Consider the following 14135-nt stretch of genomic DNA (forward strand, 5'->3'; position numbering starts at 1 on the left):
CCCTGACTGGCTTATTTATTTGGTCCCCCAGGACTTTCAGTAATCAGCTGCCCTATACGATAAACTCAGCTTGTGCTTACAGGTCATTCAAATAAGAAATTACTTCACTTTCAACGTGAAGACTACCCTAATGAGAAATTACATTTTTGCAAATCCTATACAAACTACAACACAGGAAAAATAATGCATGGAGACTATAATATTTCCATGCTCAGTAATATCATATCCAGCCTAGGAGCATGCCAAACTGACGTTGTCCCAGATCTTGCTGGTTTTAATTGCCAGTGAAAGGCCTCTATGTATGGATGAGACCAGAGTTCTGTTAATAGTTAGTAATTTTTAACAGACTGCACAGAGTAACCTCACAGAACACCATAAGCAGACAGGACTCATTCAAAGAATCCAACAAGGCTTTCCGTGGATCTCTCGCGTGTGCATGCAAGATGCACACAATGGACAGCACAGCTCTCCAAGTAACTCCCACACATTTGCCAGATTTCTGTACAAGAACTGACTTGGTTGGAATAGCACCGATTCATTTTCCTGCTTAAAAATATGCAGCTGCAGAAGAAATGGTGATTCATTATGTGAAGTTCTTGAAGACAGTTTCGGAAGTCCCCACTGAGCACCAGCGCTTAAGACACTTCCCTACCTTCAAGTTCTCAGTGCTGCTGCTTTTCTCAAATCTGCCAGGAGAGTTAACGGAACAGATGAAGCAGAAGACATGCCAGCCCTTCACTGACAGCAAGCACAGGAGCTGAGCATGGGCAGACAGCAGCACACAACTGGCAGGAGGGAACACGAAATCATTCCCACTCTTGCTCCCCGAAGCCTAAGTGCTTCAGAGTGCTGGTGCCAGGGGCGGCCTCCAGCCGTAGCTGGATCAGTTATTCTGGGTCACTGCGTGGCAAGCTCAGAGCAAATAATAACGTGCGGGCTCTAAAGTTATGGCCTTGCCTTCCACGTTAGCAGTGGTCTGCTTGGTAGGCTAAAATTGTCGTTTCAGATAATGCCTTAAAACGACCTTCGATCAAAGCAGAATGACAAGGTTTGTAATACGGATGAGTGCATTATAGTTCGTATTTGATTTTCTGTGCATTAGTCTGTTCCATTACATTAATAGGTCTGTGGAGCAGTCCACGCCTGAGCTGATTTTATGAAGTCTACCTTGCACATTTACCTATTATTACTGTAGTGTTGTCAGCAAATGTATGAACAAGCAGATCTCTGCGTTTCAAAACTGATGCATTAATTTTTAAATAACTGTCTTGATAAAAGACTGACAAGCCCAATTCTCTTTATGGCTTGTCCAACATTACGTGGGAATCTCCTGTAATGAGCATCTTCTAGAAAACTGCACAAGGCTTCCAGTGCAATCAGTCAGGGCTCACCATTGCATTACATTAGTCAATTTGACAAGAATAGTCTAATCGGAGACTATTAATCAGAAACTTCCTTTGGTATTTGCCCTGCTGAAAATACAAAATATTGTTCAGATTCAATATTAATCACCAGCTGGTAGAGTAATGCCTTTAAAGTTATAAAGGTCGTTAAACAGTAGAGAAGATTATGACTAAGTAAGCATCTTCCTGTTCTATTCCTTAAAGTTGAAAAACTTAACTTGAGTATCAGCATACTTCAGCGATACCAGAACGACGTTTCTTCCTACTCTCCACAACACTGTCTGTGTGCACAGCTACAACACCCACACGGACCAGAACAGCTCTGGGATGTCTGCAACACCCAAGTTAGGGAAGTGCTAATTATTCCAAGTTAGGTTAAGAGCAGAGTCTCTTGTTTCACCAGGAAAACACACAGGAAAAGGCAGCAAAGTTATTCCAGAAATAAAATTCAAATTCCTTTCTTCTCATATACAGTTTGAATTAAAAACCCTACCTGTGCAACTACAGCAACCAGCGTGCATAGGTACTCTGAGCTGAATTCCCACATCTGCCACAGAAACACCCAGGTGAAGAGCTACCTTACTTCTGAACTCAGCAGGTCTTTCACTACACAGGGAAGATCATGCTCACTCATTTTAAAAACGTTTTTCAGCTTGAATCAGAGGAGTTTTGTTGTTGAGAAAGTGACAGTGGCCGGGTTATTAGTACAGTCACACACATGATCGTTATTTTCTATACAGAGCTTCTCCCTGTGCAAATACAGTTCAGCCAGGGATCAATGCTTCCTGTGAAATTCATCCTTAGCTGCAGATAGGCAGAAACAAGAGAAAATCCGATTCATACTCTTAGGAGGCTCTATCAAGAGTCTCATTCACTGAATTTAATGTACCACACAGGAGTCTCTTGCAGCAGCAGTCTCCCACACCTTTAGGCAGATTGTCATTAGACTGAAATCAGTGCAGAATATTTCCAAATATTTTAATAGGCTCTGTACGTTGGGGTTTTTTAAATGCTATAAAAAATAAGCATCTCTTGAAATAAATCAAATTCCATAGCCATATTTGGCTGCAAAGCACAAGTAGAACAAGTGCTAAGGAATACTTTTACTGTTCTGCCTTCACCAGCACCTTCCAGCTAATCTTTAATACTGAGCTGAATAGTGTTTCTGAATCTATCACTTTTCTTTCTCACAGCAGGGAACAGAGTTCTGAATATGAAAGAACCTAACAAATTCTGACCTTTATTATATCTTTACAGAGTATTCCCAGTTTCAAACCAAGAGATATCAGAGCACAACGTGGGCCTCAAAGGGGTAATACTGATTAAAGCATTCCTTCATTCTAGAGATGTTCCGCTCCTATCAAAACAAACTTTGCAATGTTTTGAAATACTTGTGATTTTTGAAACATGCTCATTACAAATGAAGAAGGCAAAGAACTATGCTCAAAAACCTGAGATGCCATCTATGAGTAATAAAAATCCACACAGTTTTAAAAATAATAATTAAGTATTTCCAGAACTATTAGCTTAGCTTTAACATGTAAGAAACACTATTACATATTCCATGAACATACATACAGTTGAGAAAAATATTTTAGTATGTTTTAATAATATCCAGTGGTGCAAACACAGCAGGGAAGCAATTCCACTTGAAAATGAAAGTCCACAACTCTCACCTGTCTCACCTCTCCAGACATGCTTGTAGGTTACCAAGAAAAATTTACAGCATTATTTAAAAGGAGTCTAGTTCATAAGTATCTGTTTCCAAACGTTTGCATGACTTGGGGTATATTTCCAACAAGAAGGCTGAGGTCTTTTCCCAGAAGGAGAACTTGGGAATTAGCTCAACTTTTGGGAATTAGCTGAAGTGAAACAGTGATCAAAGGCACTAAAATACACCTTAAACGCCTTCAAATCTCAGTGTGAGGTACCCCCACTAATTGTTTCAAAGGGGAAAAGAGGGGGAAAAAAAAAAGAAAAAAGATTAAGTCTACTTATTCTTACGAAAGAGAATAAATATTTTGTGCATAATATTGCAGCTGTTTTTACAAGACTTGTTGCCCTAAGGTCTCTGTTTTTTTCTTATTAGTATTTAATTACATACACAACCTACCAAAGTCCTTATAGTTTTTTTGGTTTAGTTTTGTTTTTTACATGTAAGTAGTACAATATAACTGCAGTAATTCTACAGCAATCTTTTCCTCCACAAATACTGTACTACAGGCACAGACCAAAAGGCCAAAGTTTCCCAAAATGCACAGAATATTGGCTGATGAAATTTTAAGCGGATTTCTTATGTCCATTTTTTCTTAACAAGTACTGCTTACTAGCCCCTTGAAGTACTGTGATTTTGTTTCAGATGGCAAACTGGCTTGGCAAGCAAAAGAAAAAAAAGAAAAAAAGACAAATAGTCCATTTATAAAAGAGCTCTTCACGTGACTGCAGTTACTCCCTGTTCACCCTCACATCCAACAAGAAACCAGAAGGAACGTGTAACACCCCACGTACTCCAATTCATGCCTATTTGCGTGTTCTAAACTGGGAAGCTTTGACTTATATGCATCCCCCAAAAGGAAAATCTGCTCCAAGTTCATTCTTGTCCAAGAATAGATAATAAATCATCTCCTCCAAAACAAGACTATTCTGTGTAAAACTGTTTTTTGGTTTTGGGGTTTTTTTTCCCCCTTTTCTTTTCTCTTTTTTCTTCAAAATGTAAAGCCAATCAGAAGTTTTGGATAATGCCAAGTTTATTTGGCTAAAAATGGGCATTACACCAGTCCACAATAAAGTTGTCCATTTTAATATTAATGGAAATTCTCTATATTTATTACAGGTCCTAGTAAAACAAGATCTACCAGCTTACTGTCAAGTTTTCCAAAGTCTATGCAGTTTTCCAAAGTCTATGTAGTTTTTAAATATGCTCTGCTATTTCTAATTTTTGTCTTACAACTATTTAGGTTTTATAGCAAAGTTAATGACTTAAACTTTCTAACAAGCGTATTAGAATAGCCTTAACTGACAAGATATTCCTCTGGATGCCCACCTCAGAGATCAACAAAATAAATAATGGACACAATCAAACATTAAAAACAGACAAAAAAATACTCCTAGTCCTATGAAATCTTGAATGAAAGAGATGACACCTGGAAGCACATCACACACCAGTACTATACACTCAACCCAAACTGCATGGTGTCACACACCCGAACTCCAGCATCCAGATGTCATTTCATCATTACTGGGTGCAAAGCCCTGGGTTAAGCATAGTCATTTCCTGTAGTGAAACAGCCGGTCAAACAGGTATCATATGGCTCCTCGGGGAAAAAAATAACCATACAAACGAAAGAAAGAAAGGCCGGGGTGGGGGGGAAGACTATGAATGTAGTAAAACGCTTGCATTATAAACTACGTAAGAACAGGCTGTAAAAGTTTTTCAAGAAAACAGTAAGCAGTACTGAAAATAAAAAAAAAAAAAAATAAAAAAAAACAAAAAAGGAAAAAAGCATTCCTCCTCACTTCATGCTGAATTGCCCCCCCATTCCCTCCTATGCCCCCCAATAAAATGAAGTTTCTGTGATACACGAGTCCATCTCCATTAAACTAAATCCTGGAGCTTGTGCTACAGGGGAGCTTAAATTATGGAAGGAAGGACGGTAAGCCACCATGTAGTAACAAGAAGCAGTAAAATTCACCTTAGCTACACTCATTACCTTTAAAATGTGAGAGTTTTCTGGTAAAGCTTGCACATGAAGAGCTATCTCCTACGGAAAAGTATCTCCTGCCTTCTCTTACAAGTCATACAGGGAAAAAGCAAAGCAGAAAAGTGGTGCCACCTGGTGAGTTCACCCATACCCTCCAGCCTCCGGCTGGTTTCTGGCGTTTATCACCCATCCCACAATACCGCTGCCTTTCCCAACACAGTTTTGTTACTTAGTGAGACGGGAGGTGTCCATGTTTCCCCTCTCACAGGTCTGCCTGTGGAGGTTTTCCAGGCGCCGGGGCTTTCCCTGCCTCACGGTCGCCCGCTGCCCCAGCGATGCTCCCGACTGGCCGTGCCACTGGCCAGGCACCCTGCCGTTGCTCCGAGCAAGGCACTTGCCTGCATCTCACGAGCTGTGTATGGGCAAATCTTTCATTTTTCTTTCATTACCCCGGCATGTACTGTCACTTAATTTTTATGTATGCAATCCTGCCTGACAAATATGATCTGCTGCCTAGTAATTCATCTGACGTTCATTCTGTTCCTTGCTCTAATTACGGCTCCCGTTCCTGACACGGCGGCGGCCGTGCTGCCGCAGCTCGGTGGTACACCTGTCAGACGGGTCGTGGTACTGCCTAGTGCCCTTTTATGCCCGTCTGATGCTAGCAAATGCAAAGAAAGGAAAAAAATTAGATTAATATATTTGCATAAGCCACGCATTCAATTCATGGGTCAGCAGCCAGAGAAATGATGGTTCAGGGCGGTTGCCGGGGCAACACAGCTACGGGAAGTGCCCGGCATCGCAGCCTGGGTCCGCGTGGGTACCATGCTCTGGTTTGCAGGGTGTTCATCACTCACGGCTACTTAAACAAATGTCTTAATTAAACCAAAACCAAGATCCGTAAATTCCTGCTGCTACAAAACCTATGTGTCTGGGAAATTACAAAAAAAAAGCTTCAAGTCTGCATATTTTTTGATTATAAAAATGTTCTTTTTACTTGGATACAAGAACCACTGGAAATGGTGGTGTGTCCGTCCCTCCCACAACACACCACACTGCAGCATCACTCACTGCTACTCTTTCAGTGTTTTGCACCTTTTTCACTTGTTTCTAGGACGCTGTTGATTTGAGGAAGGGCCAGGTTTGTGCAGAAGAGGCTTAACTCTTCCTACGCAAGCTTTCTCAATTAAGAGAGAGCAACCCTGGTAAAGGTCACAAGCTTGGCTTACACGTGCAGCCAGTTTCCAAGCCCCAATTTATTCTTATTAATATAATAATTGCAGCAGTCAAACCAGATAAGATCTTATAATTAGACATGATCATATTTTTGCCTGTTCAGATGATGTGATTGTAACTTTCTGTGAAGAGGATTTATTTTAATCTATTAAGTTTAGTGTGTATATAGCCTAGGATAGCTTTTGATGCAGAGGGAAATCTAGTATTTTATGAAAGTAAACTGTAGAAACGCCTCATTTTTTTTTAAGCACACACAAAATAAGGCGTATTTCTTCCTTTCTTGTGCACTGAGAGGCCCCAGTGTTGTTGGTGAGTATTATCAATTGAGTTTGTACGCATATAAGAAACAATCGAGCAAGACTCACACTCAGTGGAGGAAATTGCACAAACAGTGCAACAAACACATCATGTCTTCCAAAATCAACTGTGAGAGCTAAATGTGAAAGAGCTTACATACTGCACTAAAAATCAAAGTTCCTTCACTGCTGTAACACAGAAGTACCTCTGTGACTCAAAAAATTGAGACCCATTAATAAAAATAGAAAATCAGCCACCTCTCAAGAGGTTACAGACACAATTATGAAATACTTTACACTGTAAGACTTAAAGAATGAACTGTATATACTGTATACTTTTCTATAGCATTGTAATTAATCTAACAGTAAAAATGAGGTAGAGAAGAACCCAGATGCTCTAAACCAGTCAACTTAATTTCAATTCCCAGAAAAATGCTGGAGGTATAATCATGCTACTTGTAAAACACAGAAAAAGAACCAAAACGGAATCATCGTCATTATGACTGGTCCACAAAACATCATGACAAATGATATAATTTTTTTCCATGATAAGGTAAGAGGCACAGAGGGAAGGAAATAGAAGCAACAGATGTATTACAACTTTAACACTTTTATCAAAGGCTTATATAACTTTACTTGCAAGCAAACTGTTAAATCCATCTAAATGAAACCACTTAATGGATACAAAATTGGTCAGAAAAACAGTTGCCTGTCAAAGTAGAAGGCTACTTCAAGTGAAGTCCTGCAACACAGCCAATAGCTCTAGTTCTGTTCAACACATACATTAACACGGGGGACCGAGGCAACACTATTGCCTCTGTGGACAACAAGAAGCTGGGATGAACCAAAGCACAGCAGAGTACAAAATAAAAATTCAGAGTAATTGCAAGTAGGAGAGTCTGGAAACGGGATACAATTCAGGAAGAATAAAAGCAAGGTATTACGCTTCGGCAAGAGAAGAGCAGGAAGACAACCTCGAGATATGTGGAAGACATTAAGAAAATGTGGATCTTTAAAGCCTAAGCTGAGTTTCAGGTGAAGTCCCTTTTTGGAACAGATGAACCGAGGGCTTTGAACACTTCCCCAGCTCAGACGACAGTCACAAGCCCTGTTCAGGGTAAGGCTGCTGACCAGCATCTGCTAAAAATGGTGGTGGTGTAACATCTAATTCCAGCAAGCAGAATGAAGGTAAACACACCATTTAGAGGGGAAAAGCTGCATTTGTTACATTTGCTATAAATTCTACACTTACCAGGCCAGACTTTCCAGAAAAAAAAAAAATCAAGTGGAGTTTTAAAACAAAAAATACCTATTAATTTCATATGAGGAGTATTCAAAATACGTATCATAGGAAACATAGTACGCAATCACTGAATCAAGCTTCTGTCATAGTAAGAGGACAAACACCACTTCTTTTGAACATCACAGCTGACAATTGTACAAGTACCATCTTACCTAAGGAATGTGCTGCAGTGGTTTTAGAACTAAAAAAACGGCCTAATCCAAGATCTCCCAGCTTCACCACCCCTGTGGCTGTTATAAACACATTGGCTGGTTTTATGTCTGCAAGAAGAAAAAGGTAAAAGGTCAAAGCCACAAAAGGTTATTTGGTTCTAATACTGCAATAGAAACATAGCCTGGAGCATGCTCTGTACAAAAGAGGCTCGAGCAGAACCGTGTTTCTTTATAGCTTTAATAGGCTGAGTCTTCCAAGACTTCAAGCTCTGCACATACACAAAAATCAGAGTATACTTCCCAGCACACCAGAAATACCAATGAAGGAAAATGTAGGAAACAGCACAACAGAATAGAAGCAACCTCTTTAACTGATGGAAATCAAAGAAGTAAGTCTGCTTCTCTTTGGAAATGATCGTTTTCTGCAGGAAACTGTTCTGCCTGCCATGGTCCCCTCACACCAAGGGCAAATTATTGCCCCACATATACATAAATTCTGGGCTCTATACAGCCCAGTTTGTTCACAGAGTATAAAAATTACCAGAACCCCAGTTTCCCCAGCAGTCATGTCAGGATTGAGTTAGTGAGGCTCCTTCCTCATGTTAAGCAGGCTAAATGTGCGAGGCTCCAAATTTCAGCCACCAATGACAGACCTAATTCAGGGATAACCGATAAACTGCATGAGAGGATGTATAAAGGAGCAAAAATGGCATCACGGTGCTGAAAAATAAATAGTGAAGAATTCACTACTTCAAAGGATAAAGGAAATAACAAGCAGCAGAGATTGGTATCGGTGCCTTTTGGGATATCTGCATTTCCTGGGTCAAGTCCTTCACAAAGCATTTCACTTACGCTGAAAGAAGCAACGTAATTTTTGGGTAGAGTTCAAAGTTAGAAAAAGTTCTAAGACAAGAGATTCAAAAATAATTAATGAAAATGGAGAACAGGTTATGAGAGTGTGGGACATATTTGTATTAATATTTCAGAAAAGCTCACAAGACAGAAAAACTCTTCTAAACTCTCTAAGGTCACAGCTAATATAACGAAGACTATTTCTTAGAGTTCACTGTATCCAGTAGTCTCAGCATTTTACTTCTGACACTTTTCTAATGGCAAGTTTGACACTTCTACTTAATATCAGTGTCTGGAATACAAAGCAGCTCATCTTCCTAATACCACACTCACTTCGGACTGAATCCTTTAACAATGAGGCAAAGAGACAGAAGGAGAAATCCATCTTGCAAGCTCCAGCCTCTCTAAACATGCATTGGCTGAACATCAGCATAATTGTTTTTGAATGTAGGCGCTTACTAATTGGAACATTATATTATTATTCAGTGAAAAGAGACTGAATTAATGTTACCTCTGTGCATCACCCTGCGGGAGTGCATGTGTTCAACTGCACTGCATAACTGCACAAAATATTTCCACACCGTCCTTTCCGGGATTAACCGTTTCTGCTTTTTAAAATACTGTGGGAGGAAATAAATAAAAGATCAGTGAAAAAGCAACATATTTGACTCGTTCCTGGACTCATGTTAGTCAGCTGCAGGTTGCTCATGTCTTCCAGATCTGCAGCAGTACGACTTTTGTTCTGATTAGCTTTTAACTCCTTCTCTCTGTATGTAAACTTCAATGCAGTTCCCTAATTAACAACTATTATGAAAAGTACGCTTAAATAGGTTTGACATTTTGAATGGACACCAATTATAATTAGCATTAATCTCCTTAACTACCTTGCAAAACATATTTAACGCCTCAAAACAAGAAATGTCTCAAATATTTTGCCTTAAGTAACAGAAGATCATTAAAAAAAAATTGTAAACATTCATTATTGTACAGTCTATTAACAATAAGGAAATCTGTTTCCCCTTTTTAAAAAATGGCCAGAACATCAATAAAGTATCCATGTTTCTTCTGTGATCAGGTAGAATAACATATTCTGTTTCATGCATAATAGGAATATTAAATTAACTGAACTATCTCTAGTGAGACAGAAAGACACTACTGATCAAGAGACACACAGATCTGGAAAAAGACCGTTTTGTGTGCATTTATGCAGCGCCAAGAAAAGTTGAGTCTGGATTCAGTGGACCTCTGGGCACTAATAGGTCTCAAACAAAATAATCGTAAGCATAATGCACACAATATGAAGGAGTGCAGCATTGATGGTTCTCTGGAATACTGAAGTCTTCTTCCGGAGCAACTTATTACAGGAATACATAACCAGCTGCACACTTCAGTGAAGGCTAAAGATTATATATCTTCAACTACTCTTTTTCCACTTCAGAAATGCACAACAGCCGTGCACATCACACACAAAGCGTGACCACCTCCTCCAAGGCATCCCAAAAATGCACTACTTCAGATTATTGGTCCCTGACTTCCCATTGCTTCTTCCTGTGCTAGATACCGAGCCAGTTCTTCATCCAGAGCATTAACAAAACACACTTATAATACGCTTCCAGAGGTTTAAGACTTATCCTCATCCTTTGATATACAAGGTGTCATTGGATAATGACTACCTCTGAAACGCTGTACACCCTTCCAGCACGCTGCAACTGCATTTCTTTTGCATCGCACCCTTGAGAATTTCCATCAGCAGCATGCAAGAGCAAGAATAAAGGAAGGGAATTGGTTGTTGACCCTTTCTGCGTCTTGTGCTTTTTCCTCTCAGTACAGACATCTGATGTCCGTTGTCACATTTTATATTTTATGTGAAATGTTGTTACTGGTTTGTGTTTGACTCAAGTAATGGCAAATTTTCTTTTGCAGATCAGCTGTGAAGGGGCATGACCCTGCAATTCCCCAGGCAGCAAATCTGACAGATCGCAACAGTTTCAAACCAAAACTTGATAGAGAGCACAGAGGAATTAGAGGGTGAGGGATAAAGTGTTATATACACAGTAATATTATTTAATTCTCATTAAAGTATTTAAGAGTAGATATGGAAGACCACAAGTGATAATTTTTTAAATGTCATGTCCAATAAAATTCGCCTGACATTTACAAGAAAGTCCCAACTCTCCAGTGGGTTATCCTGCAGCACTCTCTTACATCAGCTTTACAATACCTCATAAATAATGCAGGCACCAGGGCCATGACAAAGACAGTCCCTGTTTTTATCACTCTCACACCTTCAGAGTGTTGTTACTGCTGTTCCTACCGCCTCGCTGAAACTGAAAATCCTCACGTAAGCTTGAATTCCCAAGGGATGGGTGGGGGTGACACAGAGGGGCAGGAGGCAAACTCGACTTCTGCAGTTAAAGCTATGTTGATGACGAGACTTTCGTTCTTGTTTTTAAGGAGGTTTTTTTTTCTTTTATTAAAAAAATGGAATTCAAGTATTTGCACCAATGGAAAAACATCATTTATATGACCTTGAAAAAACCTAGTGCATCTTCTTGATGCCTGCGATAAACACGTGGGAAAACAGACCAGACTGGGGAGCGCTGACAGAAAGAACACAAATTACAGTGCTGTTCAAGTTATCAACCTAAGAATCCACAAATTATGTTTTGGAAAATGTAACTCCTATTTATAATGACATAAAAAGTAATTTTAAGAAAACTAAATAACCAACCCCGATAGATAAATGAACATATTTATTAGCAGGGAAAGTTTAAACTAAAAACTGTAAATGACAAAAAAACCCCAAATATTTTATAAGATGATATCTAACAATTATGTAGGTAAAACTTTTTATAAGCTAAGATTTAAAAGTCAAGCAAAACACTCACACATCCCATGATGACCACAGCCCTAACTCCTGCTCTCACAATCCTCACTTTTTTCCCCATATTTAACCGCAACTACTAAAAGGCTGAGATAAACTACAAGTTTCCCAGGATCTGTTGGGAAAAGCGTAAAACATACAAGAAGCCACAAGAAAACAGGGAAAGATACAAACACACATGAGCTCTCCCCAGGCAGGAGGACAAGCTCTGTCTCCACAGCCCTCAGTGAGCACAACCAAGACCCTGACGCCTGCGGCTGCAGGAAGCGGCTGCCTTTGGCGGCGTCCCTGCGCACTGGAGGCTTGGGTCCCCGCCGCTCGTCCCTCGGGTTCGGGGCAGACCCGACCATCGCTCCCGCTAGTGAGCGGCTGCAGAGTAAGGCCGTATCTGGAATTTTGGGGCTCTCCCCAGGAACGGCTCTGCCAACTGCCCGTTCCCAGCTTGCTCGCCCAGGGGGACTCTCCTGTGAGATGGAGCAGATTTTCATGGATACTGTAAATTTAGCCGCTGACTATGGGCTAAACGGATAACTTGTTTGACAGCCTTTGGCCTAGTGCCTCATAGCTCTGCTGGCAAAGAAAACAAATCTGTTAATAAGATATTTTAACTGTGACAACAAGGAGGAGGAGAACTTTCCAAACATTCATTTATGATAATTACAGAGTAATGATGGCAAAAAAAACAGGTAGAACATGGAGAGAAGGTTGAGAGTGCTAACAAACATGATATAACACATCTGTTCTCACAAGGGATGTACGTCTAAAGATTAACATGTCAAAGAAAATATAAAAGCAGGTGGTAACAGCTTAACTAAAGCTGGTTTGCAGCAATACAAGTATTCCTAAGAGCAACATAAGAGAAGAACAAGTACTTGAAACATTTTCTCAAACCCAAATCCCCATTGCAAAGAAAGTCAATACACTTCCTTGAATGCCTTCAGAGTGGCAGACAGGCTATGTGAATAGTGGATCTAACAATAATTAAATGTCCCCATCAATCACAGACTGGATAAATCAACCTTGCAAATAACACACACATCCCACCAAATCATACAGAGGCTTGCTCCCTTCCGAAGCAGCGACCAGAAGCAAGTGGCATAGCCTGGCGTATTTAAAACACCACCAGACTCTTCAGTTTAGGCTCTGGAAGCACCCTGTGGGTGTGTAAAACCGCAAGAGGAGAATAAAAGTGCTTCCAGGACAGATGTGCTCACCGCCTTGTGTCTGTGCCTAATCCTGAACGTTTGTAGCACCTCTGGAACTGACATGCCCTTACCTTAATCATCTGAGAGAGATCACCAGCGTCGGCCAGTTCCAGGACAATGTTAAGTTCATTGTCTTCAATAAAAGAATCCAAATACTTAATTATATTGGGGTGGTTCAATTGCTGCAGATAGAGGAAATACAAAAAGAAAATTTATAATGCTGTAGTAACAACAACTCCAGGATACAATACCTGTACCGTTTCTGTAATCGTTATGCAAAACAGTGCATAATAGGTGCAACTACAAACTGTGCTGTGGGTTATTATAGACAAAAATCCTGCAAGAAATATCATTTATGGCAAGCACAGCATAATAAAATTGTCTTGAGTAAGAGCAATACAGCCCAAAATAGGGTGAAACTACTTTTAAATATTTTGTAAGTTTACAACAGAAAAGGCTATGTCCTGAAAGAAACTTTGTTAAGCAATAACTGATTCCCCCCCCCGCCCCCCCCGGGTTAAATACAAACAAACACACCCAACTGTTGATTACAGTACTCCCTGAGATCTCTTTGCCCCTTAGAATAAGAACAGAATTAAATTAAAACTTTGATGGAGGAAAATAATGCATAAATTGCATACATCAGTCTATTTTTCTGATTATTTATGCTGGCATTACTTTTTTCACTTCAGTATAGCTTTTTCTTATATTCACAACTGGTATTTTAATTTTTTTTCCCTCCTATGTTTCTTAAAAATTTATATCTTCTCAGATTGTTATACTTTACTCACAGGACTAAATTCAGAAACAGGCTCAACAAATTAGAATTTCTGTTTTAATATTTTATGTCTGAATTTCTTAAAGTGGAAAGCTGTAATTGCTTAGAAGATAATGTAGTATCTAGATCTCTCTATTCACTCTCTTGCTCATTTTGCATTAGATTATCTTTCTCTTGTGCTCTTAGAAATGCAGTAAATTTAGAAACTACTGAAGTGAGCATTTCATCTACTAAACAGCTGTGACTCAACCTGTCTATTCCAGGGGTTACAAAGCCAAAAGAAACACTGTTATGATCCATCATGCTAATCACTCCTCTCTGCATG

At 39.7% G+C, this 14135-nt stretch overlaps 1 protein-coding gene across 1 annotated transcript in view; it reads right to left on the bottom strand.

Annotated features, from left to right (window-relative positions):
• Positions 1 to 14135, bottom strand: part of NEK6 (NIMA-related kinase 6) — a 42758-nt gene that overhangs the window by 13649 nt on the left and 14974 nt on the right. Inside the window, exons 4-6 of the mRNA XM_009579454.1 lie at positions 13104 to 13214; positions 9455 to 9563; positions 8092 to 8199 (exon numbers count right to left, since the gene is read on the bottom strand). Of these exons, the coding sequence (XP_009577749.1) occupies positions 8092 to 8199; positions 9455 to 9563; positions 13104 to 13214 (328 nt within the window). The remainder of the gene's footprint in view (positions 1 to 8091; positions 8200 to 9454; positions 9564 to 13103; positions 13215 to 14135) is intronic.

This window comes from Fulmarus glacialis, unplaced genomic scaffold (assembly GCF_000690835.1).
Source record: "Fulmarus glacialis isolate BGI_N327 unplaced genomic scaffold, ASM69083v1 scaffold37196, whole genome shotgun sequence".
Lineage (NCBI taxonomy): Eukaryota > Metazoa > Chordata > Aves > Procellariiformes > Procellariidae > Fulmarus > Fulmarus glacialis.